Source organism: Opisthocomus hoazin, chromosome 3, assembly GCF_030867145.1.
Source record: "Opisthocomus hoazin isolate bOpiHoa1 chromosome 3, bOpiHoa1.hap1, whole genome shotgun sequence".
NCBI lineage: Eukaryota > Metazoa > Chordata > Aves > Opisthocomiformes > Opisthocomidae > Opisthocomus > Opisthocomus hoazin.
Window position 1 is genome coordinate 80,176,410 of NC_134416.1, and position 26,593 is coordinate 80,203,002.

General features: G+C 42.9%; 1 protein-coding gene across 6 annotated transcripts in view; it reads left to right on the forward strand.

Moving 5' to 3' along the window:
• Positions 1 to 26,593, forward strand: part of GRB10 (growth factor receptor bound protein 10) — a 149,826-nt gene that overhangs the window by 51,942 nt on the left and 71,291 nt on the right. For 4 of the 6 annotated variants that reach the window (XR_012763494.1, XM_075416753.1, XM_075416755.1 and 1 more), the window contains exon 3: positions 10,454 to 10,547. Coding sequence is in view for 4 of the 6 variants with exons in the window: in XM_075416753.1 (XP_075272868.1) it covers positions 10,454 to 10,547 (94 nt within the window). In the remaining 2 variants the exon portion in view is untranslated. Of the gene's footprint in view, positions 1 to 158; positions 221 to 10,453; positions 10,548 to 26,593 lie in introns of those variants that run through there. The other 2 variants (XM_075416756.1, XM_075416757.1) reach the window with 2 other exon arrangements.

Here is a 26,593-nt window from a genome sequence, read left to right on the forward strand (position 1 = left end):
TTGTTTTCTTTCCAGCTGCTGTGAATTGGCAATTTGTACATAGGCAGCACTGCAGCATAGTTTGTGTGCGAAATATTGTCCAACTGTTGCTAACACTTGGGACAGTGACCTTATCAAGTCGTAACAGAGCATCGTTATGGAGCATTTTTTTTTTTTAGGAAAACTGTTTGGAATGTCAGTGTGGAAGATGCAGTGATGTGACTTTCTTAAAACTATGCAGGTGAGATGAGATTCAAACATTATTAACAAAATGCAGAAATACAAGCATCTTGTTTTATTGATAATGGCATGGTTTTTTCCTGCGGGCTTGCAAAGTAACCTATTACTGCAATGTAAATAGCACAGAAGAACTATTTTTTTTGTTCTTGAGTATTGTATATTGTAGACTATTTCTTACACTCCATTTTCTATGCATAAATTACATTATTGATTTGCTCTGAGAGAGGGAACCTTGCCATTTCGTTGGGGAGAGCACAACGGTCTGTTCCAATACAAGATCTGATGCTGGATTGTTAATCATGAAAAGGCATGATTGTTGTGCTTTAGAGATCTGTCTGTGATTTCTGTGGGGCTTTTTTAAAGAAGTTGTGGAGCTGTCGACTGTGGTGTATAAATCTTTACCCCATATCTGAGTCTCCCAAATATCTTCTTTTTGGTAAGGCTTGCTGTTCTGGAGATGTGTAAGAAATTAGTTCTGTTTCTAACTGCAAGCAGCTCACCTGAACTGCAAATGTCCTTGTCTGAGGTGGGCGATTAGTTCTGGGCCAGGTTGCACCATGTAACAGGTGAATGGTTCTTTAAGCAGAAAGGTGTGTGTTCAATATAATTAGGATCACAGGCTTGATCAGATGGGACAGCCATTTCTAGACCTAGTTAACTACTTATCTGGTGCCAAGGATCACTATTCAGGGAAGGAGGGGAGGGGTATCAAGCACATCCTAAATTGCAGCAATTGAGCAAATGGGCTAGAAACTAGAGAGATAAGCTCTATATCGCTGATAATTGGAGCAAGTAAGGATAGCAAAGTAGTCTTGTGTGAAGTTGTTCAGTGTGACACTTGACATTTATCAGATTTTCAGTCTGACGACCTGAAGAACACTTTCATTAGCAATCTGAGAGTTACTTTGCTCCCTGGCGTCTGGTGAATTTTAATGGACTGTGCGAGCACAGTGGCTCTTGCCCCACAGAAGGTTTATTATTTTGTCAGCTGTGTCAAGGGCTGTGAAGAATCATCTTCACCGGCAGCTTGAACCTGAAACATCAAGATGACAAAAGGGGACAGCCCTGTCACCTTTAAGAAAGCAGACCCACATTCAGATGGGATAAATTCCTTTGCTCTGTGTTTCATGCTACTTTCGTTCCTTTGGTAGAGTTTCATCAGTCTTGAGTTTTCAGGGCTGCCTGGCTGTAAGGGTGTGTACAGTTAAGAGTAATTTAGCTTATCTGGCTGTGGTTGCCGCTTCCCAGTGCGCAGAGATTTGAATATCTATTCGTAAAGAGAATGCACTTGTATGCAAATAGTGGTTCCTGCAACCTAGGTCGCACCTTCCCTTCTGTTCTCCCTGTCTCGGCCTGGGCGAACCAACACGCTGCTGCCGTGCTGGATCCCTGAGTCCCCCAGCTCGTCCTCTCTGGCGGTGCCCATGCCGAGGTTACCACGGGGCGGGCATCGCTACCCGGTGCTGGGACAGGCTGTTCGGGGCCGAGCACGGAACATCGCCCGGCCGCCTGCCCTGGGGCCGCTGCCAAAACCTGACCCCCGAAGCCAGTGTTCTTGGAAGCGGCTGGCCGGCAGCGCTGCTATAAACGGAGCTCTCCCAGATCCAATGCCAAGTAGAACAGACGAGCTACCTTGTATTTCGCAGGTCTGAGCACGGGGAGGGCAGTGGGTTGAAAAGGATCAAATATCCCGGGCCGCCTTTCTGTGTGTTACAACTTTCCCCGAAAGAACTTGTGAAGTTGTGGGGTTTTTTGTGTTTTTTTTTTTGGGGTTTTTTTTTTTTTTTTTAATGTAAGCCAAAAGAAAGTAATTTTGAAGATGCTTTCTCAGAGTGGAAAGGTGTGTTAGCAGGTGTGTGACATGCTGAGATTTTCCACAGCACCTGGGTGCAAATATTCGTGTTATGTTTCTTTTCATGTTGAGGAAGGAATATAGTCTGACCATGCACTTCAGAAACTCGGACAAAACATAGAAAGTGACCCTGCTGAGGATTCTTCAACAGGCTGAAGGTTTTACCAGCAACAGCACATCGTTATGGGTTGGATTCCTCCCTTAGACTGAGCACCATCCAGTGTTGTAGTTAACGCGTATGGATCGCTGAGTTCATTACAGCCTTGCTGTGCTTTTAACTCTATTGAAGTAGCGTAGTCTGTTAATTATCAGTTCTTTGATAAGAGAATAATGCAAAATCTCACTGAAAAGCCTCTTTTAAAAAGCAGAGGAATATGATGTACTACTTTGGTTTACTTTTTACTTCCTCAGGGTAACAAACGTCAGTTTTTCTGTTTAATTCCTGTTGGCAAATACAATTCTGTCTCGCAGAAAACAGATTTTTCAGGGACTTTATTGGTAGAGTCAGTGATGTCCAAAGCCAAGGAGCTTGGAACATGGTGTTAATTACGGTTTTGGTAGCTTTGTCAGTGGCAGTCCCTTGCCAGTGACAGTGACTTGCTTTGGAGGTAAGGCTAAGTTAACAATTAAGTACAAGCTAAAGATACGTTATCAGGGTCTGTGGGCGCCAGCAGAAGAAACAGGATTTCCATATAAGCATGTAATTTTCTGCTGTGAAGAATTTATTAATATAAACTTCATTTATTCAGTGGTGTTTTGTTAGAAATGAAAAGGAACCTAGTTTATGTTTTAAAAAAAGAAGCTAAAAGACATTTTGTCAGAAAGTAATTTCATTTTTGTAAGTGCTTCCTAGCTGAAGACAGCTCTATGAAGTGATTGCTTTCACCGAGGTCCTTGTGCATTTGTTTCTTTTGGGTATTTCAAGACATTATTTTAGCTGTAAACTATGTAAACTGTCTCTAACAGCCACAATGGTTTTAGTCTCATTAAAAATAGAACAAAGCTTTTAGCATTTCTAAGCCTGTCAGTTGGATTCCCTCCTTGCTAGCTGATTAAAAGACTGCATCATGGTTGCTGTGAATTTTCTTCTACCCTAATAAATGGTAGTCTGGTCCAAAAAGTGCACGCTGTGGAATATACTATCCATTTTCTTTGTGCAGAATACTGGGAGACAGCTAAATTTTTGCAGAAGCGGTTAGTTTATAGTAAGAGAGGACTGCATCTAGTGAGAGAAATTTAATTTGACATAGTTCTTGCAAAATTCTGGGTTCAGTAGTGTTGAAAACCTTGCTAATACCAGTTTTGCAAAGACCAGCCTAGAGAAGCTGAATTTGTAATGGCAGTGTGTGTGTGCTGTGGAATTGCACTACTGAAGCTGTCAGCTAACATGGTGTGCTCACTCCTACCTTACTGGGGAAAAGCCTTTTATGAATAAACTGCTGCTACTAGATAGTCTTGGAGGTTGCTATTCATGGTCCAGCTCTTACCAGATTTTTATTTATTTATTTCCGGGGGGGGTGGGGGGGTGGGGTGGGGAGTGGTGAAGAGCCATGTTTTTGAAAGAAAGGAAGAGGCTGGCTAGCAAGTAACAGTATTTTGGTGTGCAACAGTACTGCCCTGGTAGCACTTGCAGTGCAGTTAATAACAAGTCACATAACTGATAATACTTCTCAAAATAAATCTGAAACACCTTCAGAAAAATAACTTTCTCGCTCAGCTATAGCTGTATATTGTATAACTATATCAGTCCATGTATTTAAGGAAGCTTTTTGTCCTTGATGTAGGAGAAGAAACACTTCAGTGACTTGGGGGTGTGACACTGTGGGGTTTCGCTGTTGATGATGGAGTCCAAACCCCCAGTTTTTCACTGAATTGAAGGACTTTCTGGTTTGTGGGCTATTGAAACCCAGGCAGGGGTCGGGAGAGAAGTTCCTCCAAGGTCAGACTGGCAAGCCTTTCTGCCTTCCTCTGTATCATGGGATGTAATATAATTCCTGTGATTCATTTAACAAATTCCCTGCTGCTGCAGAGCCATAGACCACGGATGCAGGTCTGTCTTGCCTGTCAGTGTCTCATTTTCCTGCTTTCTTTGCTAATTCCTGGTTATGTTGTGTTTCTTGTAGCTGTTGTATATGTTGCGTGGTGGGCTGGTGAGTCTAGTGAGCGTTGACTGAAAGTGGAGACAGCAGGAGGTCTCTGCGCCCTGCCAGGTTATCGCATGTTTTCGGTGATTTGTGGCACTGGGGATCCGGCGTGCTGTAGTGTGTCGGGAGGAGTGTGCTGATGCCTTTGCTGCTCCCGTAATCCCAAGCTGGGCTTGTTTGTTCCTGGTCTCTAGGGTTATCGCGCTCTGTCTTGACAGCCAGTACTGTAAAATCGGGAGGATTCCTGCAGTTAGTGGCTTTGCTGCTTCAGGAGAGAGAGCCTGAATTTTGACAAAGCTAAGTGGCTTTATTTTAAGCCCTTGTTTGTACAAGCTCTCTTGGCAATGGGAATGCTAAAATTCTGGATTCACGGTTACTCTCTTGACTTACAGAGCCTTTCACTTGGCTCTTACCTAGTCAAATGACTATAGTTAAGAGGCAGGAAACCTAGTTACAGGTCTTTAATTATGTAATATGTGGGTTGTCTGAGAATGCACTTTAAAGTTTTTTGCCTGGTGAGCAAAGCCTGTTTTTTCTTTGTTTCTGCGACATGTTAAGCACTGGCCCAGGGAAGACGTGAATGGAGCTCTGAGAGAAGACAGTAAAAAAAAAAAAAAAAAAGAACTGCGTTTCAGTAAGCTGGAAATTATTTGTAAAGCCGTGACTTTGGACAAACCCAAGAGTCTTGCTCTTCCCTCACAACTGTGCTTGGGACAGATTTCAAGCTCTGGGGTGTCAGCAGGCTGAAAAATATGTTGTACCAAACAGGTATCTGTTAGGGGACTGTGCTCCCTTATTTAGCCACTAAGAAGCCCAGTGACTTAAATCTTGTAAGAAAGGAGCATTATATGCATTACTAATTGATCTAAACTGTGGAGTTTGGATTAGGGCTTGAACACTGGTCTGCGTTTGTTAGGTGGATTTCTTCTGTAACAGCCTATGTGTTTGCCTTCACAGGGCTAATAGTAAAATTGAGTGACAGAATAGAAACTGTGGATGGCTGCAGATACCAGTAAGCTATAGGAAACTGCTTGGATGAATAGCTGGCTGCTTGACACTTACCATAATTGAGTCTATTCTCCTCCTTGTACATTTGATGCTTTTAGTAAAGCGAAGCTGCAAATTCATGGCAGAAAGAAGCAGCATAGCTTAGAAAACAATGCAAACAGTTACTTCATATACATGCAGATAATCTTTTGTTTGGAAAGTGAAGAATCATATGAAGTGGTCCTCAGAAGAAATGCTACTTAATCTGTTTATTGCCTAAGGAAACTCCAGAAGCACGTAAAGAATGGCAGTACTGGGTCAGATAAAGAGATTTTTGTCTACCTCTGTATCCTTTGTCTAAGGGTAACATGTTGCAGATACAAAGAAAGAGTGTAATTTCTCGAAGTATCCCTTTCCTGCTTCTGGAGCCTTGTCCGCTCTTTCACAGCCCTTGGTGGACACCTCTTCAGTGAATTTTAATAATTACTTTTTTTGGAAACCACTTGAACACTTTGCAATAGTTTCCTCAACCTGTGCTAGCAGAAGGTATTTCATTTAGCTTTATACAAGTTGCCTGAACAAAGTAAAGCTCAAGTAATGACCTGACCAACTTGCTTTTTACACTCGACTGGTCTTGAGACATCTACCTCGGTGTGATAAAGTAGCACTGCCGGGTAGGCAGCGAGCCCCTGGCGTGGCAGGAGTGCCTGTGTGTGGACCAAGGTGTATCTGCCTCGGTAGTCTCCTCAGCCATGGCAGGACCCGTCAGCATGTCTGGCTTGACTTTCTGTTGTGCTGGATGGTGTACAAACATCAGAAGTGTGTCATGATCGTAAATTGTCGCTGTGGGGCTGCTGGCATGGGTACGCGTGACTCTTGCTCAGTTGAACCTCTTGTTCAGGGGCACGGCTGTGTGGGTTTGCAGGCAGCTACAGTAAATCCAAAACCAGGGGCTGTTGTCTCGGTGGTCTGGATGTCGTTGGTCTGGCTGTGCTCCCAGGAGCTTCCGAGAAGCTGTGCTGACACTTGTAGCCTGCCTTCATCTCATGAACTTCCAGTGACTGCTGAAGTTGGAAAAAGTTGAAGGTTTCAGTAAAAGGGGATTTCCAGACCTGTAAAGAAAGCTGCTCTGTCTCTGTTAATGTCGGGTCCCTTTCTTTGCAGAGGAAGACGGAGAGGGGAAGTGCAGATGATACTTTGTTTTTTGTACTTTTGGATCTGCTTCCTCCCTTCTCTAAGCCCTGTTTACCTGTAAGATTATCCTAAATGGCTGACTGGATAACCTTTCCTGCAGCAGCAATAGAGTAGCAGCAGCATGCTGGTCAGCCTAATACTAATGCTGTGTCTGGTGCTGATAAATAGTCTTCTGAGCTAAACTGCCGGTGGGAACAGTAGCACTTGGAGCCAAAGAAGTGATTAAAGAGCACGTGTGCAGACAGCAGAGCTGCTATAGTATATGGCTGTCTGATTCTCTGATTAAAACACCAGATTTAATGTTTTCTTTGATAACTGAAATGCTTATCTTGCTAGCACAAACAGCAGCAAACACTGTGTGTCATAGTTGGAGTGTGACTTGAAAGGCTTGGTTATAGATTGAAAGATAAATTCGGATTGTCGTGGTTACCGATATGTAGAGATAACACTGTCTATGAGTGGACTTTGGCTCTTAATGCGCTGCAAGCATGTTGCATTTTGCATCATGCAGTGGAGGTTTGCAAAAGGACACTAAATCTAACCTATATGGACAGTACGTTTGGCTGTATGAAATGCTATAATACTTTAAAGGACTGTGTAAAAAAAAAAAATAAACCCTGCTTCAGATCCTTCTAGCGCTCTTGCTAGTCGCTCAGTTAAATCCTGCTTGGTCACAGACGCTGACTGATGGAGAAAATAGTACATGCAAACAAGTCAGGGAGGGCTAATGCTCAGCTGGCTTCTAAAAATACTGCAATAGCTGGATGGTACAGTAAGTTAAGTAACATGCCTTAATTTCATATTGAGAGCATTTATTGGAAGAGGAGGGAGAGCTGGGGATTAAAACACGGAGCAGCCGCATGGCTTACCGGGAGCCTGGTTTCAGCGGCAGCGGGGGGATGGAGGTGGCCCAGAGCAGGTGTCCACCTTGCCAAGGGCCTCGGCCATGGCCCCAAGCCGCAGCCTGACAGCACGGTCACTGGCACCGCACAGTTACAGAAGTTGGGGTGTGGTGGTTTTTTTTCCTTTTCTTCTTTTAACCTTGTTCCAGTGTCTGATCTCTGCTGCAGCTGGCCAAGTGCCACCGTTTGTCTGTGCACAACGGACACAAACAGATTCTGGAGGGTCATGTGAAACTACCCTGAGCTCTTTAAATCGCACCGCCCTTACCTTTTCTCCTCTGCTGCCCGCATTGCTTTAACAGGTGTGGCTTTGTTTATGCACTGCTGTCGCTTTGCTTTAGCACCTGGGTTTTGCTGGCCCTCAGCGCCCAGAGGAAACCTTTGGCTCCTTGCCTTCCTCCAGCTACAGGGGAACCTTCTAGGCAGGAGCTTGCACCTAACGAAACAGGCAGGGCCGTCAGCTTTGTAAAGGCAGCACCGGCCATCATTGGTCATTGAAACCTCTGCTTCTGAGAACTGCGATATATCTTACCGTGGCTTTGGCTTAAACTTTGTGAATAAGGCCTGTGGTTCTCAGCATCTTCTGGTACAGCTGTAAAGTGATTCTAGAGAGGGTGTATCCTATTCCTGTGAATTATTGGCAATTGTTAGTTAAAAAAACAAAACTAAACTGTTTTAGTTGAAGAGTTATGGGCTTGCAGCCAGCTGTAAGCCTGAAGTACTCAGTTGTTTGTGTGTTCCTGCTGTGGGAAGCCCAAAGGTAAAAAGGTGCATCTTAGCCTCATCTCACCTCTGTTACTACACAGCACTGCAAGAATCTTACCTTCCAGTGGGGACTTTTGTGTCTTGGGGCAACTTAGAACACATTTAAGTGTGTAACAAATAGCTTAAAACTGATTTTATTGTTGCACATTTCATTTCTTTTGGGATGTCCTGTCGCTCTTCCCAGCGAAGAGGCAATGTGGAACTGCGTCCACGCGCTGGACACCTGCGCTTGTTCCTGGGAGGTGGTATTAGTGCTGCTAAACTGCATCTGTGGGGTTTTAGCTACCCGATAAAAATACATGATGTTGACTTGCAGGGAGGGAAACACACAAAGAAAAGCTCTGTGCTAGGAGGAAGGCTGGTCTGCTGCATTCTCTATGCCCACCACGCTCACCTCTCAGCCTTTGTACTGAGAGCAACCAGCTTCAGCTTGAAGTTTTGACTGAAACTTTTGCTAGATAAGCATCTCCTCCTCCTGTTGTCCTTCGAGTCATTGAAAGAATTACACTAAACTTTTTGAGGAACAGACTCTTAATTTTGTACGTGCTTTCCACAGTTGCCTTCTCATGCTGCAAGTCCCAAACTTCCTGCCTGAAATTTAAAATTGAGAGGTTGTGTGGCAGGTCGGTGCTGGCTGTGTGGTGTCCCAGGGAAAATGAGATACATCCAGTGAAAAAGACTAGTGCGCCAAAAGGCGGTAGTAATGTTAGGATGCAATACCCTGCGGTTGCAAGGGCTTTGACAGACAGGAGCTCATGAGTTGCTTGTTCCCAATACATGTTCAGTTAGCTCCAGTGAAAGAGCTAGCAAATACTGCTGTTTCAAGAAAGTAAGAACAAATACAGTCATGCTGACAGGAGATCTGGTTTTGTTTTGTGTTGTTTTGTTTTTTATTATTTCTCAGAAGCAACTACAAAAACTTGTGAGATTAGCTCGGTGTGGCTCGTGAAACAACAGCCAGTGTGATGAAAATCAGTGTCAAGAATGTAAAGAGCTATAAGGGGAGGTAGCCAATATGGAGGCAGAAGTCTGAGGGGTCCCAGTTGTATGTGGCATAGATAGATGGATGCCATATGTATCTTATCATATATTGTTTACTTGTAAAAACCTCCCTCAGTCATACCACTGTTGGCAGTTCTTGTCTTGTAAACACCTGCAGGCTCCTGAATCGATCCCTGATGCTGAAGGCACTCATGAGTGGTGCTTGAGTACTTGAATCAAAAGCTCAAGTATTTGCTGTTTGAGATGGAAGAAGAGACAATTTATTTCATATGCTGTATAGCTATATACAGTTCTTACCCCCAAACACTACATCCATTATGGTTTTGAGCATTAGCTTATATGCTGTAAAGTGGGAATGCTGGGCTGAGAGCTCATGGTTGCACGTAGCTGAATTGTCGCTCGCTGTGTGCGTGTTATGGCTCTGCCGCAATTACCACGTCGTTTGCCATGAGGGTCATTCCTATGTTTTGACATAAATGAAAGTCATGCCGTTGTGTAATTATCCCACCCCTTGGGCACAGCAGGAACACATATACAATCATGTATATCACCGCAGCAGTTTATGATTGGTGATATATCTATGCAGTCAACTTTATGCACTTGCTTCTGTTTTTCCATACCCACCCTTAACTGGTGTACGCAAAGGTATGCTAACTTTGTAAAACTGTGTACCTGCTCTAAATTTCTTTTTCGTGCTTCTAGAACTCAATGTGACTCATCCTGCTTTTCTTATTTTTTGTTTATATTTCAATTTTCCTCTTTCTCCTAGTCATCGTCTTTTGGCAAGATCTGTGAGAAACCGTGGTATTTTAGACTTAGCCAAATTCAGTCTGTTAAAACTTCTTGAAACCTGATCTTGTGAGAGTTCTAGTATGAAAAAAAAAAAACACCCCAAAAACAGATTGGCATCCAGAGCCATGGATGTTTATCTAAAACTGAACTTCTGATTCCTCTTGAGGTTTAGTTGTTCACTACCGAATCTGTTTCAGTCCAGTTAATTAGTTACAAACCTCTAAGCTGCAGATTTTGAATTAAACAAAACAAAACTCCAAGCCTCTGCATAATTTGATTAAAGAAGAAACTTTTGTTAAACTAGGAAGTGCATTTGCATCACTATTTCCAAGTTTGAAATGCAGACTGATATACAGGTGAGCCAACGGCATAGTCATTGATTCTGGATTCATGCCACATGTATTAATGTGACAGTCTAGTGTCCCCCCTGTAATCTCGTCTGCCCCCCGCCCTTCTCTGACACTGGTTTCTTCTTTCAAGAGGTATGGCAGGAATTTCTTTTTTTTTTGTATCGGCGGTTTGGCTCTGTGCAGTGTAGCTTGTGGGGAGTACAGAATGGCTGGTTTTCACAAGATTTTCTACTCTTCTGTTTTTAGGACAATGTAGATCAGACTTCGGCTCATGGTCGGCGGGATCTGGTGGAGCCGGGTTTCCAAGAACCATCTAACCGCATCTCCCTGAATCACCAAGGTAAGGAACAGTCGGTGGGAATCCAGGCTCCTTAGGGGAATGCAGAGGTTGTTTTGCCTCCATGTTGCCATTGCTCTTTCTCATTTAAAGAAAAAAAAATTGTTCTGGATGCTTGGAGGAGGAGAGCTGAAGAAACCGGTTTTCATCACAACTGTCCTTTGAGCTACAGATGAAGATGATGAAGAATTTGTGGTGCATTTCAAGCCTTGTAGCCCAAACTGGGATTGCTAGCCTGGGTGGTAGGGATAGTCTCCTGTGTTTAGGAGCGGGGAGGAGGGAAGTACTGAAATTGAATTCAGCATTTGTAATGTTGAAGTTGCATTTAAAAAATCTCTGACTGCCATAGGAAGGGTTCAGGGCTGTGGCTCAACTTTTGCAGTAGGAGAAAAGAAAAGTACGTTTACTTGCTTTGCATGACAGAAATCAACTCATTTGGGGAAAGAAAGTCTTGAACTAGGCATTGTAACGCTATTGCCGAAGTTTAGCTTCTGTAATTCAACAGGACCGTACATAAAAAGTTAAAATAAATCTTAGAAGTCTTTCTTTGCCAATTTCTGTCTGTTCAGATACCTAAAAAAGGCTGTTACTATTATAGCAGGGATGTTTTGGCTCAGCGTTGGGTTTTTGGCTTTGAAATAATTAACAGTAGAGAGTGCAGTCTTAACCAGTGAACCCACTTACCCTCAGGGTTCCTGATGGCTTAATTTGGAACCAAGTCCGTGATGGTCATTTTCAAATGTTGTCTCTTCAGTGCAACAGCTAATAGTATTGCAGTCAGAACAAAGCTATTGAAACAAAAACAATCATGAACACATTACTTAAAATATTTACGAAATTTCACATGCTTAACTTTTCCTTTAGAAATTCAGCTTGTTTCGTTTGTCAAAGGCAGCAAAACTGGAATTTCATGACCTAGAGATCCTCAAGACTATTTAAGTTTCACAAAAGTCCCACAATATAACGAGGATTGTATTTCATGTACTCCCTTCCCCAAGCCTTCCAGTTTTTTAAGCTTTGATCTGACTTGAAAATAGAAGGTAACAGGTTGCCATATTATCCAATCTGAAACTCCTAGTAGCACAGGCAGTGTCTTGTGGCATGCTTGCATCCATATAGCACAGAGTTCATAAATTCCCTTTTTCATTCACATTAGGATGGCACTGTTACATTGGGATGCTCAAATCCTGGAGCAGATTATATATGTGACTTCTTATGAAGCTGTTGGTAAATATCCCCCTTTAATCAGGGGATTTGGGGGGGGGGATCCCATAAATCCCGTGTGGTCAAAGTTCAGGTGTTAAAGTATGTGTGGCTGTTGCTTAAGAAGTCTGAACATTTATTGAAGAGCTAGGTAATACTGCATTTTAATGGCAAAATGCCAGCTTTGTGGCCTGACATTTTCCTACTTGCTTTTCAGATCCTTCTTTTCCTCTGTCCATATTGTAGTACTGCAGGAAGATCCGTACAGTGTCCCCTGATGTGTGGCTCTGCCTCAGCCACCGAGACAAGTGTCTGTATGCAGACTGGTCCAAATTAATTTACAAAACAGCTATCTTTAAAGAAAATGTTTTGCATAGGAGGCACTGGTAGTTTAATGCCTGTTTCTGAAACAAGACCCAGTTAACGTTTTTCCCAATACTTTCTGAAGTAAAGATCACTTTTGCACCCACAAATTGAGACTTTTTTTTTCTGTCAGCTGGCTGACAGCAGTCGGATTCAGTATTTCTAAAATCTTCCTGATTTTGTTGAAGTAGGTATTTAGAATGTTATTAGTCTTGCCTACCCCCGTGACCATGAAACCCTGTTACGTAAGTGGCGTGGATTAAGAACTGAAGCCTGAATGCCCAGAGGTGGCCTTTAGTGCTGCTGCAGCACCTTCATCTCTTTGCAGCATTGGGGGGAAGTGACGTGCTTTGCAGGTATGATAACCTGCCGCCAAGTGTGAGCATCTACAGTCTTTCATAACTTATGAAATAGACATTCTTGTCCAATAACTTGAAAGTACAAGGGTTTTAAGAACTGCCACATATTCCAGTAACTGATTAATGAATAGTACATAGAAAAATGAAAGACAAAGAGCTTCAGAGGGAGTTGTGACATGGTCTCAACTAGCTCAGATGCAGTCACATCAGTCACACAATGAATAGGAAGGCTAGATTATTAATGAAAAGTGGGTTTCTGTGGCAGCTGTTTCCTTTGGTTTTTTACCCATACATTAAACTATACTATCCATTAATTTATATTAAAGCTTTGCTGGCATTGACTTCAGTGAAAATCTTAAGAGTAAACTGGTATCCAGAAGTAACTTGCAGGACCACTGCTTGCATTTAATAAATTAATGTTTGGTGGTATGTCTTGATTATACTGGTGATAAAGATATTTGCTACAGACTGTGGCAAATTTTGCTTCCAGTTATGTACAATATTACTTACTGATTCAGCTTCTACTGACTAGCAGATCTAAAGCTTTTATTTGCATGTTTCACAAGAATTTTAAGGAAAACTGATAGGCTTGCAACAAAGCTGGTTTGGTGTATACTTAAAGCGAGCGGAAATCAGAAGGACTAGAATTGGCTAAAATATTTCGTTTGTTAGGTGCTCCTGGCCTTTTTCCCTTTAATGTGGTGTGCCCTAAACGCTGCAGCTGAACTCTGAGCAACCATACTTACTACGTTATTTTATGCTGACGCTTCCAATTCGTACCTGACCACGTTGCTCAGGGCGCACAGCAGATTTGCCGGTTTCTGTTGAACATTAACTTATAGCCCTTTGCTTTTCACTGGGAGAGCTTTGGTACAAGCACTTGCAATTCTAAACCAGACCCTGCTTTCCACAGCCTATAAAAATGGTGATTAGCTTCCTCCCAGGCATCTGAATCCCTTCAACACAAGCTGGAAAAAGAGCATTCAAGTGGAGACTGAGATATCCCTGCCAACTGTCCCTGCGTGAATAAGCTCTTTCTTGTGAAGGGTATTTCAAGTACATGTTTCCTGCTGAATCACTCTTTTTACACAAGCAGATGCTTTATAACTGTTCAGCTTTTTATTTTAAAAGAACACCTTCTAAAGATTTGGGAGCAGAGAATACTTTTTGTCAGGTGAGGAGTCTTTAAAATAGGCAGGTTTCATGTGAAACAGATGTAAAAGGTTGAGTGCAGATGGAATGGTATTTTTTCCTAGAAATAGTTCAATAACTGCTTGTGTGTAGGTATGCTGATAAACTCACTTACTTGAACAATGAGTATTTTTATATCTAAGCCAGTATTTAGTGTTCACTTTTCTATGATTCTGCGAGTTGGGCAAATTTCATAAAGGTACTAAACACAGAGAGCAGGAACTAGGATTTCTTACCTCTATTCCCCAAAAGCTACCTCATAAATTAAATGCAATAGGAAAGAGCAAGCTTCATCCAGCTGAACAATACTAATATCCACTGATGTAAAGGAAAAGATACTCTTTCAGCTACCTATTGAAAGTTAGCAATAGCCAGCCAAGATTTGGCATTTAATGAACAGCCAGTTGGTTATTTTCTTTAGCAGCCCTTTCAGAAGCTGTAGTAAAGCCTTTAGGCTTGGAGAAGAAGAATGTATCTGAACTATGTGGCATTTTCTGAAGAGTTAAGGAAGGAAGTGAAGAAACGATCAAAATAATGATTTACCATCTTTAAAAAACACCAAGAGAAGGAGGCAGTGAGAGCGTGCTTGGGATGGGTCAGGTGATGCTGTTTTTTTCTTTTCTGTTTTTCCCTTCAGGAGTGGAGTGTGGAGGTGAAAGAAACTGTAGCCTTCTCAGCCACGTTTTGCTTTGCAAAACATTTAGCACTCACAAGTCTTTAATTTAATTTCACAGTGACAGGTTCTCTGCAGTGTGCAGCCTGCAGCGTTTGTCCCTTGTTCAGTAGTGAGTGGCAGAGCTGGGGAGCTCAGCAGTGATTTTAGTCGAAACACGTGCACGCGCGGGGAGATGCCATTTCGAGGCCTTTCGTAGGGGCGATGGGCTCCAGCACTCGTTCTCCCTGTCTCGTCCCGAAGGACGCTGCTGGCTCTCCTCTCTCCCCACGCAGTCCCCGTCCCTCTTGGCTGAGTGCGCCGCTGTACGGGGCCACCATGGTTAACCTTGAATGTGTCCCGGTAGCAAGGCGAGCCCGTCCTACGGATTTCCCTGCGCTGCCGAGGAGCGGCCTTGCCGCGTTGAAGTACGGTAGCAAAATACACCATGCAACAGAAAACCGTAAGCCCAACTGAATTTGTTTGCTCTCGGACTTCAGGGGGGACTTTAACCTGCCAGCCGTGCCACTGCTGTTTCTCATCTTGCTCTGTAGTTCTGGGTTTTTTTGCTGAGGTGTGTTTCTGAGCTCATTTTTCTGTTTGTTTTTCTAGCAAGCAGCAAATAGTGCCAACTCTAGTCCCGGACGTGAAGTTTATGGGTAGTACCTTTTATTAGTACTTGACATGTACCTTTTCAGATTGTGTAGCTACTACTTATTTAGGATTTTGAAGCTGGGCATAAATCAGAGGCATTCTGTCACCTTGACTTTGAGTGGAAGCATTAGACATGCAATTCTAGCACTTCCCGGGTGTGGGGTTATTGTCGGTGTCTGTACACATGTGTTTTGCCATGGGTCTGTGATGAAAGATTTATCTTTCTTTTCTTAACACATTCACATGCGGCCTTCCTCTGCTGAGGCGCACTTGGCTCTTGTTGGACTTGGTGCTTTCTGTCACAGCCGTTGGCAGACAGAGCTGAGCCAAACATTGTGGTACGTCTGGCTCGACAGTCAGGTGGCTTCGGCAGCAGAAATAAAATGCTGATATGAGTTGCTTTAGCCAACAGCTGTCCTTTGTCAACAGCCAGCTCATCATTTGGGCTTTTCTTGCTTGGTCATTGTCAGAAATCTTGCCTGTAGCGAGACGATGAAGATGCTGTGGTTGCGGATCAGTTGGAATTAGGTTTTCTGCCTATATGTACAGACAACTTGTTCCCACAGAAACTGGAGGGATCCAGCCTACAAAAAAACTGGAGAGGGACGTTTTACAGGGGCATGTAGTGATAGGCCAAGGGGTAATGGCTTTAAGCTGAAAGAGGGAAGATTTAGATTAGGTATAAGGAAGAAATTCTTCGCTATGATGGTGGTGAGGCACTGGCACAGGTTGCCCAGAGAAGCTGTAGCTGCCCCCACCCTGGAAGTGTTCAAGCCCAGGTTGGCTGGGGCTTGGAGCAACCTGGTGTAGTGGAAGGTGTCCCTGCCAATGGCAGAGGGGTTGGAACTTAGCTGATCTATAAGGTCCCTTCCAACTCAAAGCATTCTGTGATCCAGAGCAGCTGCCAACTTGCATCCCACTGCAGCCTGCTTTTGAGGTAGATGCTCTGCTGTACCTTGCTGGCTAATAACTAATACACTAACTTCTGCAGAGATGGTAAATGTCAGTGGTGGTGGAAACTACCCTTCTAGCACACTGCCTGAGTCCAAAAAATACAAGTCCGTGTAAATACAGGCAGACTTTTGAATGAATATGGGCTTAGATGAAGTATTACAACGCCCAAGATTTAGCCCAGAGAAAAAATCTTGTGTAGCACTCCTTTTCTTCATCACTGTTGTTATTACTTGCTTTTAATATCTTTGCTGTTGTATCTGCCTCAGGATAGGCACGAGAGGTTGAGGCGATTTTGTTATTCGTTCTGTAGCTAAGGAGGAGCGTGTTTAGGAACAGCCAGTGCTACTTCTGATAGGCTTCAGTTGTGGGATCTGGCTGTGAGGAGTCGGTTATTTGGTGTATCAGAACTAACCCGTGTTTTTGCAGAATCCAGCTGGTACTGAATTGAAAATGTAGAGTGAAAAACAGATAGTGTTGTTTCTATTGTAGGGACAATACTGCCAGACATTCATGAATTCCCATGCTTTGTGTAAATGTTGTTATCATTCTCCAGCCTTAGAAAAAACCCCACCATTAGTGCCAGAAAGATTTACACTGACTGCTCTTACGCAGAGATCGGAGCCTCCGCTTCCTGCCTAGCTCATTACGGTACCTTTGTCTTGCCTCGGAGAAGGCTGCCATTATATTTGGTGATGAATCTTGTTAGCACAGCTACTAGGAGGGCACCCATAATAGCTGTGTAGAAGTTTAGCTTCCCTCATTATATTAGTTCCCAAACTCTTGGGCTAACAGAACTCTGGAAAAAAAAAATAAAAAGTGAAAAGAGGAGACAAAAGTAGGTTGGTGTTTAGTACAGATTATTTCAGAGATCTGCAGCAAGCTACAGGAAGAAAAAATAGACCAACTGATTGAGTTTAGCAGGAAGATTCTGTATATAATAAGGCTGCTAATGAAGACTGAGTGAAATTGGTGAAACGAGAAGAAACAGACCAAAAAGAGTTTAAAATGTTGCATGTTCAGAGAAACATATTTGCAGGTGGCTGATGGATTTTCTTTTAATTTTGTTGCAATTTTAAATTTTGTTTTTAATTTTCATATAGCAACTTTATAGTGTTAGCTTTGCAAATCTTCAGTTTCAGCCGTATTTAAAATTAAATGTGTTCCTCTGGAGCCACCTGATACGAATAAAAAACGCTCGAATATCTCATAGTTGACTAGCATGAGATTTTTAACCTGTGTATAATCTCTCAGGATTCATTGTGTCCTTCAGGTAAATTTCTCTGACAAAGTAGGATTCAGTGCAGGGAAGGAGCCCTCTGTCGTGATTGTATAGGGTGTAACATGATTTGCCTTGGGGCCTTTATTTGTTGGGAATTTTACAAGTGGCGATGTAGAAAATAATCAGGAATTTTAAAGTAAACCTAAAGCAAGAAATATTGTATTAAAAATTAATCTTCCCTATTTACGTGACTGTCGAATTAAGTTTTAAGCCTCTTTTCTTCTGTGGCCTGTAGAAAAATGGTTATTACCAGGATTGCAATGAACTTCTTGCCGTGTTGGTGGGGAGCTGGTTGCTGGGGTAGAGCGATTGCACTGGGAGAGAGAGTGGAGCCAGGTTGGGGAGTTGGGTTCCTCCCTTGAGGCAGTCCATGATGCCCTGTGCCTGTCCCCTGGGGACTGAAGCTGTGTAGGTGTGTGGCCTCTGAGAAGGTGGTGGGGTTCATACTAAAGATGGAGGGATGGTGTTTCTCCACCTTCTCTTTCAAGATTTATATCTCCAGTTAGCATGGAGGCAGGGGAAGGAGAGTAGATTCACAAGGTGTGAATTTAGGGTGATTAGAAGCTGGTTTCTTGTTGTTAAATTCTTGTCTAAAGCTTTGGGAGGGGAAGGTGTAAGTTGGGTACCTGGGTGGGGTGATTCTGTTGCTTCTTTCCAGATCCTTCTCAGTGCAAGAGGGCAATTACCTCCCTCACCGCTCATGTGTTACCTATTGGAGAAGTTGTTACCTTAGTGTAAGTCTGGAGTGATAGATCTGGAGAAGAGGAGGCTGAGGGGAGACCTTACTGCTCTCTACAACTACCTGAAAGGAGGTTGTAGTGAGGCAGGTGTTGGTCTCTTCTCCCAAGTAACTAGCGATAGGACGACAGGCAATGGCCTCAAGTTGCGTCAGGGGAAGTTTAGATTGGCTATTAGGAAAAATTTCTTTACTGAAAGAGTGGTCAGGCATTGGAACAGGCTGCCCAGGGAAGTGGTGGAGTCCCCATCCAAGGAGGTGTTCAAAAAACGTGTAGATGTGGCACTTCGGGATGTGGCGTAACAGGCATGGTGATGTTGGGTTGATGGCTGGACTTGGTGATCGTAGAGGTCTTTTCCAAGCTTAATGATTCCGTGATTCTCGTTAAGAAACTCTCCACTGGTCGCACAGGGAGAGGGAGGCACTGTGAGGTAAACTGGACTGGGGTGCGGTGAGGTGGGTATGTGAGCGCACCACTCTGTTGCGGGAAGCGAGCGCTCGCCTGGCACGTGTGCTGGCTGTTGGCACGCGTCCCCAGAGGCGTGTGGGCTCAGCGAGGTGATGTCACTGCGGCACAAACGCTTTCCATGCTGGTGTGGCTTCTCCAGTTGTGTCGGGGCGGCTGGCTGCCCCCTGAGCGAGCGTCCGCCAGCAGCCTGGTGCAACAGCCGGACGTGGGTGGCTGCCCGGGGGGAGCGGCCCCTCGGCGAGAGGCGTCCTGGGGTAGAGCGGCCCGCAGGCCCCTCGCAGGGATGGCGGTGTCCGGGCTCCTCGTTGCTGGGGTCTGAGTTCCTGACTCCCAGCGCTTCTGCTGGAAATGGGGAAATTCAGAGACCAGAGGGGAACTAGTGACTGGGTGTCATGGTGAGGTGCTTCTCCCAGGTACCCAAGCTGAGCTCGTTTCTTGTGTGCCTATCTTGTGTCTTTTGCAAGCAAAAAAAGTCTGAGATCCTATGGGTAGTGCACGCTCTCCTCTGTAAATCTATTTACTTAGCAGCTTGCATCATCCCCATCTTTTCTGTAAGCAGATCGCTAGAGTATCCAAGTGCGATAGATTTCACTATTCTTTGTTTGTTTTATATACTTATTTATTTACTGTCTAACAGGTGAGGGGAGACGTGTGGTCTCGGGTTGCCTTCTGCCTCCTAGGTGGCTTATTTCTTCCATTTGAGTTAATGGTCCATAATTGAGCTTGGTGATCTGAAATGCCCTCTTCTGATTTAATTGATGTAAGTTAACTGTAAGATCTTGGGATGAGGTCATATGTTTTCTGGAACAACTTTATTGCCTTTGTTTTCTTTTGTAATCTGACTAAATTTGTACTGTCAAGAAGTTAAGAGAGTGGAAAGATGGAAGTTGATGCTATCAGCAAAGGCTCTTTCAGTACCTTCTGGGTGACATTTTTTAATGTGACCGAGTTGGATTCTTGCCTGTGCTATTCCACCATCTACCTGCACGTCCTTGGGTTCTGCACATTCTTGCCTGTTAGGGGGTATGTTTTAAGTGTGTTTGGCTTTATGTAAGAAGCTTTTGCACGTTTCAGTGAAGATGTTATAGGCAAATGTCAAAACATGGCCGTGGGCACTTAAATAGTCTCGGTACTAACGAGCTTTCCAGCTAGGAAAGTTGATTTATTATGTAGCCTAGTTTTTAATCATGCTGTAACAATGGCAGTTGTTCAGTAAAAACAGTGTCTCTGCAGCATCAGAATATTAACTTCAAATTCTGACACTTCAACCAACATCAAATCCTAAATCTCAAAGGCAGTTTGACAAGTAAAGAGGAAGGGTATATTTAGAGATGGAAACAATCCATACTCGCTGCAGCTATACTGCCTGCTATGAAATACTGCTTAAAAGAATATTTTCGAAAGTGCAAGTATCTCTAATTTTTGAGATAAAAGTACAATGTCACAATGCAAGGTCAGCTTTAGGGGAGAGAGAACTGCCTTTCAGTATCTGATTACATGGAAGGCTCTAGGGTGCTAATCTGGTTTCATGACTGTTGTGTTCAAGTCTGAAATACCTGTCCCGGTAAGCAGAATAGCTTTAAGAGTGTCACTTACAAATAGATCAGAAATTGATTGCAATTTATCTGCAACACATGTAATGTTTGAAATTACTGTGACTGACTGGGGGGGCTATTTTCTTTTTTAAATCTGTCTACTTTGGTAAAATCTGTATCAAGTGCACAGTGTTACTGTATGTCTCTATGCTTTCTGAAGGCAATGGGGGAAAGCAGACCCCCTTTCCTATGAAACTTATTTGCAAGAGTGGTAGCAGTGGTGTGGCAAAGTGGAGGTGGTTGTAGTGCCAGAAACTGCTCCCTGAACTCGAGATTGGCTGGACTTGAGGTTTGCAAGAATCCTTTTAGTAGCCTTGGTTCACGAGTACATTTAGCAATGCTGGGACTAGATGTATAGACTTTTTTAGCATCCCCCCCCGAGACTAAATCCATTTGACTCCTTTAGATAAAGCCCTGAGTTACTCCCACCCTCGTTTAAAGCACACTGAACTGATTTTTGTCCTCTGATCAGCCACGCACCTTGATCTCTCATGATGGCAGATAATTTCTGATAGCTGACACAATGCAGCCCTCTCTTCTGCAAACAATTCTGAGACGTGTATTCAATTTTTGGTTTTTTGTTTTCTGCTGACCTTCAAGGTTATATTTTTTGTCTTTATCAAAGTAGTGAGAGGGTGGAGAGCAGGCAGTACAGCTCTTGGTTTCCTTCCATTGTTTGTCTTCATGATAAAAGTGTCCTAACCTTTGGTTTCTGTCTCTTCTTTCCAGTGCCTCAGGTGGAGAAAAATATAAGTTAATTGACCTTTTTATGAGCTCCATCCTCTAAGCAGAGCTTTTATCATCTTAGGAATGAAGAACAGAAATTCACTTTGCTCCTCTTTTAAATAATAAAAATAATTTTTAAAAAAACCCCAAGCAATTTCTAAATCTGTAACGTTTCCAGGAGTAAGGAACAGAACGAGGATGAGGTAAGTCTTGTTCGCAAGAGTGAAATGGGGCAGATTTGCGCTACAGCAGCTCTCTCGGCAGAGGCTTCTGTTGCTTTAGGATTCCTTATGATTCAACAACTTAAAGCCCTACCTTTTCAGTTGTTAGCTGGCCTTAATTAGAGGAAGAATTATAAATGCTAAACAAAAGTTGACTTTGTGCTTAAAAAGTGAATGGATTTTAGAAGCTGGCTGACACTAATACAGTAAATTTAGGTTAAGCAGTCTGGACAAGTATAGAATTAGTTTAAGGTTTTAGTATCCTTTTCTGCATATTAGAACAATTTTTGGGAGCTTATGTACTAGAAAAATGGGATTGTCACATAAAGATGTAATGCCCAATTCAAGTTCTAGCTTAAACATCATCTTTCTTAGAAATGCCTTTTGTAGTCTGTTTATAAAAGAGACTGGTTCTGCCAGATGACTGGGAAGTTGAGGACTGCGGATTTTAAGATTTTTCCGGCATGGGAATGTATTTCCTTCAGTCGAGACATACAAGTTGTGCTGGAATGTGCTTATGGTCTGTATCAGTAAGCATAGCTTAACTTAGTTATGTCAAGAAGTATATATACTGTGGTATATCTGAAAAAATGGATGTCACTAAAAATACCTGGCTAATAAATTTTTGTGGTGTTGGGTGAATGTGAAAGTAGGCTTTCTTAGTGGCAAAGTTGTGTTTATTTAAATATCAACATGATTTTCTGTGTTTAAAAATGATGAAAGGTGAAGATAGCAAGACTGGGGTAAAACAGTACTGGGTTTGCTTACAGCAGCATGCGGATTCTTTCTGTAAGCCCCGCATCTCTGCGGAGCATGCTGCCTGTACCCCCAGCCAGTCCTCACTGGAAGCAGGAGATCTGGGGGCCATGCAGGACCTCGGGCTGGCTGCTTGCTTTACTGATAGCAGGGTCTCTGCTGGGGGGATGGTTCCTTTTTCCCTCATTTTGGAAGTTGCGTGGAGTAACAAAACTCCGAAGTCTGCGCTGCGGGGTTGCACGGAGACTCTTATGCTCATCCGTGAATGAGTGATGGCCAGCTGCAGCGGTTTATGATGCCAGCAGCAGGCCTGACTCCCAAGTGTTGTTAGTTAACCATCTACACCTCAGGCAGCCATAAGCTGCTCAGAGCGATTGGGCTCACCGGCGGTTTTGACGAAACTGGACCACAGAAGTAGTACACTTGGCAGCGTCCTGCAGCGTTTCTTCACATGAGCATGCAGAAGCAACGATGGGGTTACCACGACTTCCTCCGGCAGGAGTTGGGAAATTTTTGCTGGGGCTGGCCACTGCTTCTGTGCGGAGCAGGGTGAAGAGCTGGAAGCACTCGTTCAACAAATTAGCTGCTACACGGGATGAAACAAATGACTGTAGATGTCTACCTGTGTTTTCCCCATCAGCAAAATGAGGATATTGCGGTTGCAAAACTTCTGTCAAATATGGGGATGAGATCTGCTTCATAGTGTGCCTGCTATTTTTGAAGATGAAGTCCCACTTTGTTCACGCTATTAGGTTGAGCGACAGATCTGAAGAGATGAAATGAAGACTGAAACGTGAACATAGATGAGATTGTATCCTAATATATAGGGTAAACCACAGACTTACCTTGACATGGTGGATAGCCTTGCTGTAGATTGACTTGTTTGTATGCAGCGTATGACATGGAAGTGGTGAAAGGTAATGCAGCTTCTAAGTACTATAAATGTGCTTTGTTTGAAGGTGTATAGTTCTTGACTTGCAGTAGGGAGGGGGTCTGAATTTAGCTGAAGGGTAGTTGAAGCTTTCTCTTTGTGCGTACGGGGGTTGAAATCAAAGCTGGGAACAGGGACCAGCCTTGCAAGTTGACCTTGGATCATTTACTAAAAAGAAAAAAACAAAATTGACATTAAATGTGGGATAATGAGATAAGGGAAAACCACTTCAGGCGTAAAGCGTGGTGAAAAGCCATGTGAGTTTCTTTAAGATGGTTTTAGTATGTAGCTGAAGTGAAACTATTGAAAGAGATGTAATTCATTTTCATTACTGTAGGAGCCGAGATGTCTACTAATACAGTATTTATGTTTGTGGTAAGATCTTTCCACCACTGTGTATCTCTCTAAACCTTCTGTTTAAAAAAATGACCAAACAAAGCAAAATAAAAAAACCTCTCAACCCTTCCTCTGTACGGCAATGGTGCTGAGCTGTTTGGGCCAGGATACATGTCTCCTGCTGCGCTAGGCTGATGAAATACAAAACAGAGAGATCTCTTTCTGAAGAGCAAGTTTAGAGATGAATCTGGCAGATTGTTGGCTCCAAGGCGAATTGAGACTATGGGGAGAAATTTGTTGAAGGCATGGCCTGGGTGAATGCCTCCTTTCTTATGATGGGGGTGTTTGAGCAAGAGGACTTGGTGATCAACGGCACTGATGACTTTGCTGTGAAAGAAGATGTCCTTTCAAGCAGGCTGTTCTCAGACCGTTTACATTCCCTAGGGTCTGGTGTCTCCCAGGGGTTTGGTGGTACAGCTGTGCTGGCACACTTCCTAATGTACTTATAATAGCGAAAAAACACTTTCTCCGAAGGAGGTTTATTCTAGTTTGACAAGTGACATGAAATGGAGCAGTAAAAGCATTCTTAGGCACTTATAGCTGTATTTCTAGCCCAGTATTTTAACAGTTTCTACTGAACTTGTTGTGAGCAACCTTTCCTTGTATTTCAGGCAAATACGCAGACCTACACAGAGTGAGGGCAGTGAATTCAAGAGGTTAAAGTTGAAAGTTGCGTGTGTCTCCGCTCCAGCCTGAAATTAGTTGCTTTGATGTTATTATATTATAGTATTTTATAGTATTACAGTATAAAATACTATATACTACAGTATAGTTTTTTATAGTATTACAGTATTTTATATGTGTAATGGGTCCTTGTATATAGATTCAGTTGTCCTGGAAAAATGCTGCTGTTCAGCATACCTCACTTTATTCACTAACCTGATGTAAGCAACATGAGTGCTTTTCGCATGTTAATGAATGCCTGCCTGAAAAACATTGGTCAAAATACTTGACGTGTCTCATGCAGGCATCTAGATTACTTCCAGATGCACTTTCTGGAGAGCGTGCGGGAAAAGAGAGTCTTCTAGTGCATCCTCAGTTTTGGAGAGGCCAACAGACAGACTAGCTAATAAGGGCAGAATTGAGGGGTGTTGTTGACAGAGTAGATACTGTAGAGATTAATATAGTTGAAAAGAGCGTAAATGGATCTCAATGAAGTGGTGCCCACTGTGGTGAAAGAGGAAGACAGTAAGAATCTGAAATTTATTTGAATCAATTACAAAAGAAAGTGTTGCTCTGCAGCTGATTGATGCAAGAGAGCTCTCAAAATTAGTTCACTGGAAGTTGAAAGGAAGCCCAAGTGGGATGTCCACTCTGGAAGGCTGTTGGGGATGGAGAAAACTGATTCTAGTGCTTTACGCGTTGCAGAAGCTCTTAATGCAGGTCTGTCCTGTGCTCAAATCGTACCTTGGGGTTTTATTTGTTTTGTGGTTAGAGTCAAGAACGTATAGGTGCATAAACACATCGGAAAACAGAAAGAACCTTAATTTATTCTTTACTACTAAAACTTTAAAATATTTTTGGGTAACTGTACATTCTGATATTATGCTGCAGCTGCTGTGGCTTGTGCTTTAAGCTGTGTGTTTTGTCAAATAAGGAAACAAAATCTGTGCTTGTTTGTTTCTTTTTCTAGTCAGATGATCCTCAGGTTCATCTAAGAAAAGATTTAAGAGCATCAATGAAAACAGTTTGTCATTCCAAATAAAATACTTTTGAATTTTTCAAAGAGTAAAATAGCATAATTTATGATGCCTGTAGCTTTAAAAAAAGTAGCTTTGTAAAAAACTTCACGTACTAAGACTGCCCCAAAATGACCTGGAAAGGTACACTTCTGCAATTCTGATTCCTTACATTGTTTATAAAGCAGATACACGAAGCTTGGGGCTGATATTAAGCTCACATAATAAGAGGGGGAGAAAAAAAATGCATAGCTTAATAAAATAAGCAAAATCTACAGAAAAACAACTTTGTTGTAATTTGGTGTCAGTTCTGCAGTAAAGTTTTTCACCACAGTGCAGCATTGTAACAATAAACCTCAGTCATCCCTGTCTTTGAACTTATGTGACTGTGATAAGCAGTACAGTATTTATTTCTGCCTTTATGTAAACACTGTGCTGCAAGTGGTTCATGACAGCACTTCAGTATGGCAAGCTGTGTCATGTGAGGATACTTTAGAAATGCAGAATTTCAAAGCAGCTGACATTCTTGCATGGAGGATGAAGAAGGTTGCTGCACTTTTTTTAAAGCCAAGAAGCTTCAAGGGGAGATTAATCTGAATTTGTTAGTTTATTTAAGTCTCTTTGTGCCTAATAAAAAGGACAAGATTCTGTCAAGCTGGTTGTATTTTCAGCTATAAAAACCCAGACTTTAATGGCGCAAACCAGTTAAACAAAAAAAATTAAAATGTAGCATGAGATGTAACTAAATTTGGAGTTCTTAACAGCAAGCAGCTGCTTGAGTAATTAAAATATGTAAGGTGCTACTGACCAAAGCAATTAGTATGTAATTTCATGAATGATATTAGGATTGCAGTAACAATATTTGAGTCTTTCTGTCCAAATGAAGATTGCTGGCAACCAGTAACGTGTACAAGATGAGGTTAGAAGCAGTGCAATGTTACGGTGTGTTACAGCACCACTGTCTGAGGGGATTTGTCACTGCGCGAGGACATGCCGGACGCTGGCCGTATACCTTGTTGATGCTCCTAACTGGCATACATTGCTTGCAAGTTTACACATATGTGCACCAGTAAATTTTTGTAAGCTTGTGTGTTTGTAAGATTATATATAAAAAAGGCTTCATGGGGGCTGATAATTTTTGGTTTGTCTTTGCAGTTCAGTTACGAGCTTGCTGCTATTCAACAGCAAGAGAGAACTACTCTTTTTGTATATGTTTTTTGTGGTTTGTCCGCAAGTGGTTGAAAAATCCTGGAGAGCTCAGGCATAGTGAAATATTCCAAGTCCCTCTGAAAGTAGAAGTGCTGCAGATGGGGGGTTTCTAAAGTAGAAGGTCTGCAACTCCAAGACAGGTGGACAGTGTGCCCAGCGACCACAGTTAGGTGGCTTCTACCCTCATGAATAACCATAAATATTCTTCAGAAGATGACAGCAAGCTTTAGAGACTAGGCAGAAAAAATACGCATCGGAGAATGAATCTGGAAAGTCCTAAAGTCCAAATCCAGGTCACCTCCAAGGCTAGGGTAGCACCACTGAAGGCAGGTAAGCGAAGGAGTGGAAGCTTGCTGCCATGACACCGGTGGGTGTCACTACCACAGCGGCTAACGTGGAGTTACTGACATCACTAAAAAGCCATCAAAAGTAGTCCTTGAGAGCGTTGAGTCTTTACAGAGACACTTCTGGCCTGCCTTAAGCTCTGTCTTGTTCACGCGTCGCCTCTTTCTAGGTCTAAGGCTTTCTAGGTCTGTAAATACGTGGGCGTGCTTTTGGTGGAGGAACCAGTCTCCTCTGTGGGCTGCGTTTCAGGTGTGGAATGGAGTGAGGCGTGCAGGTTGTCTGACCTCCTGTGAAGACCGAATCTATGCCGGCAGGTTTTCGGGATGTCTTT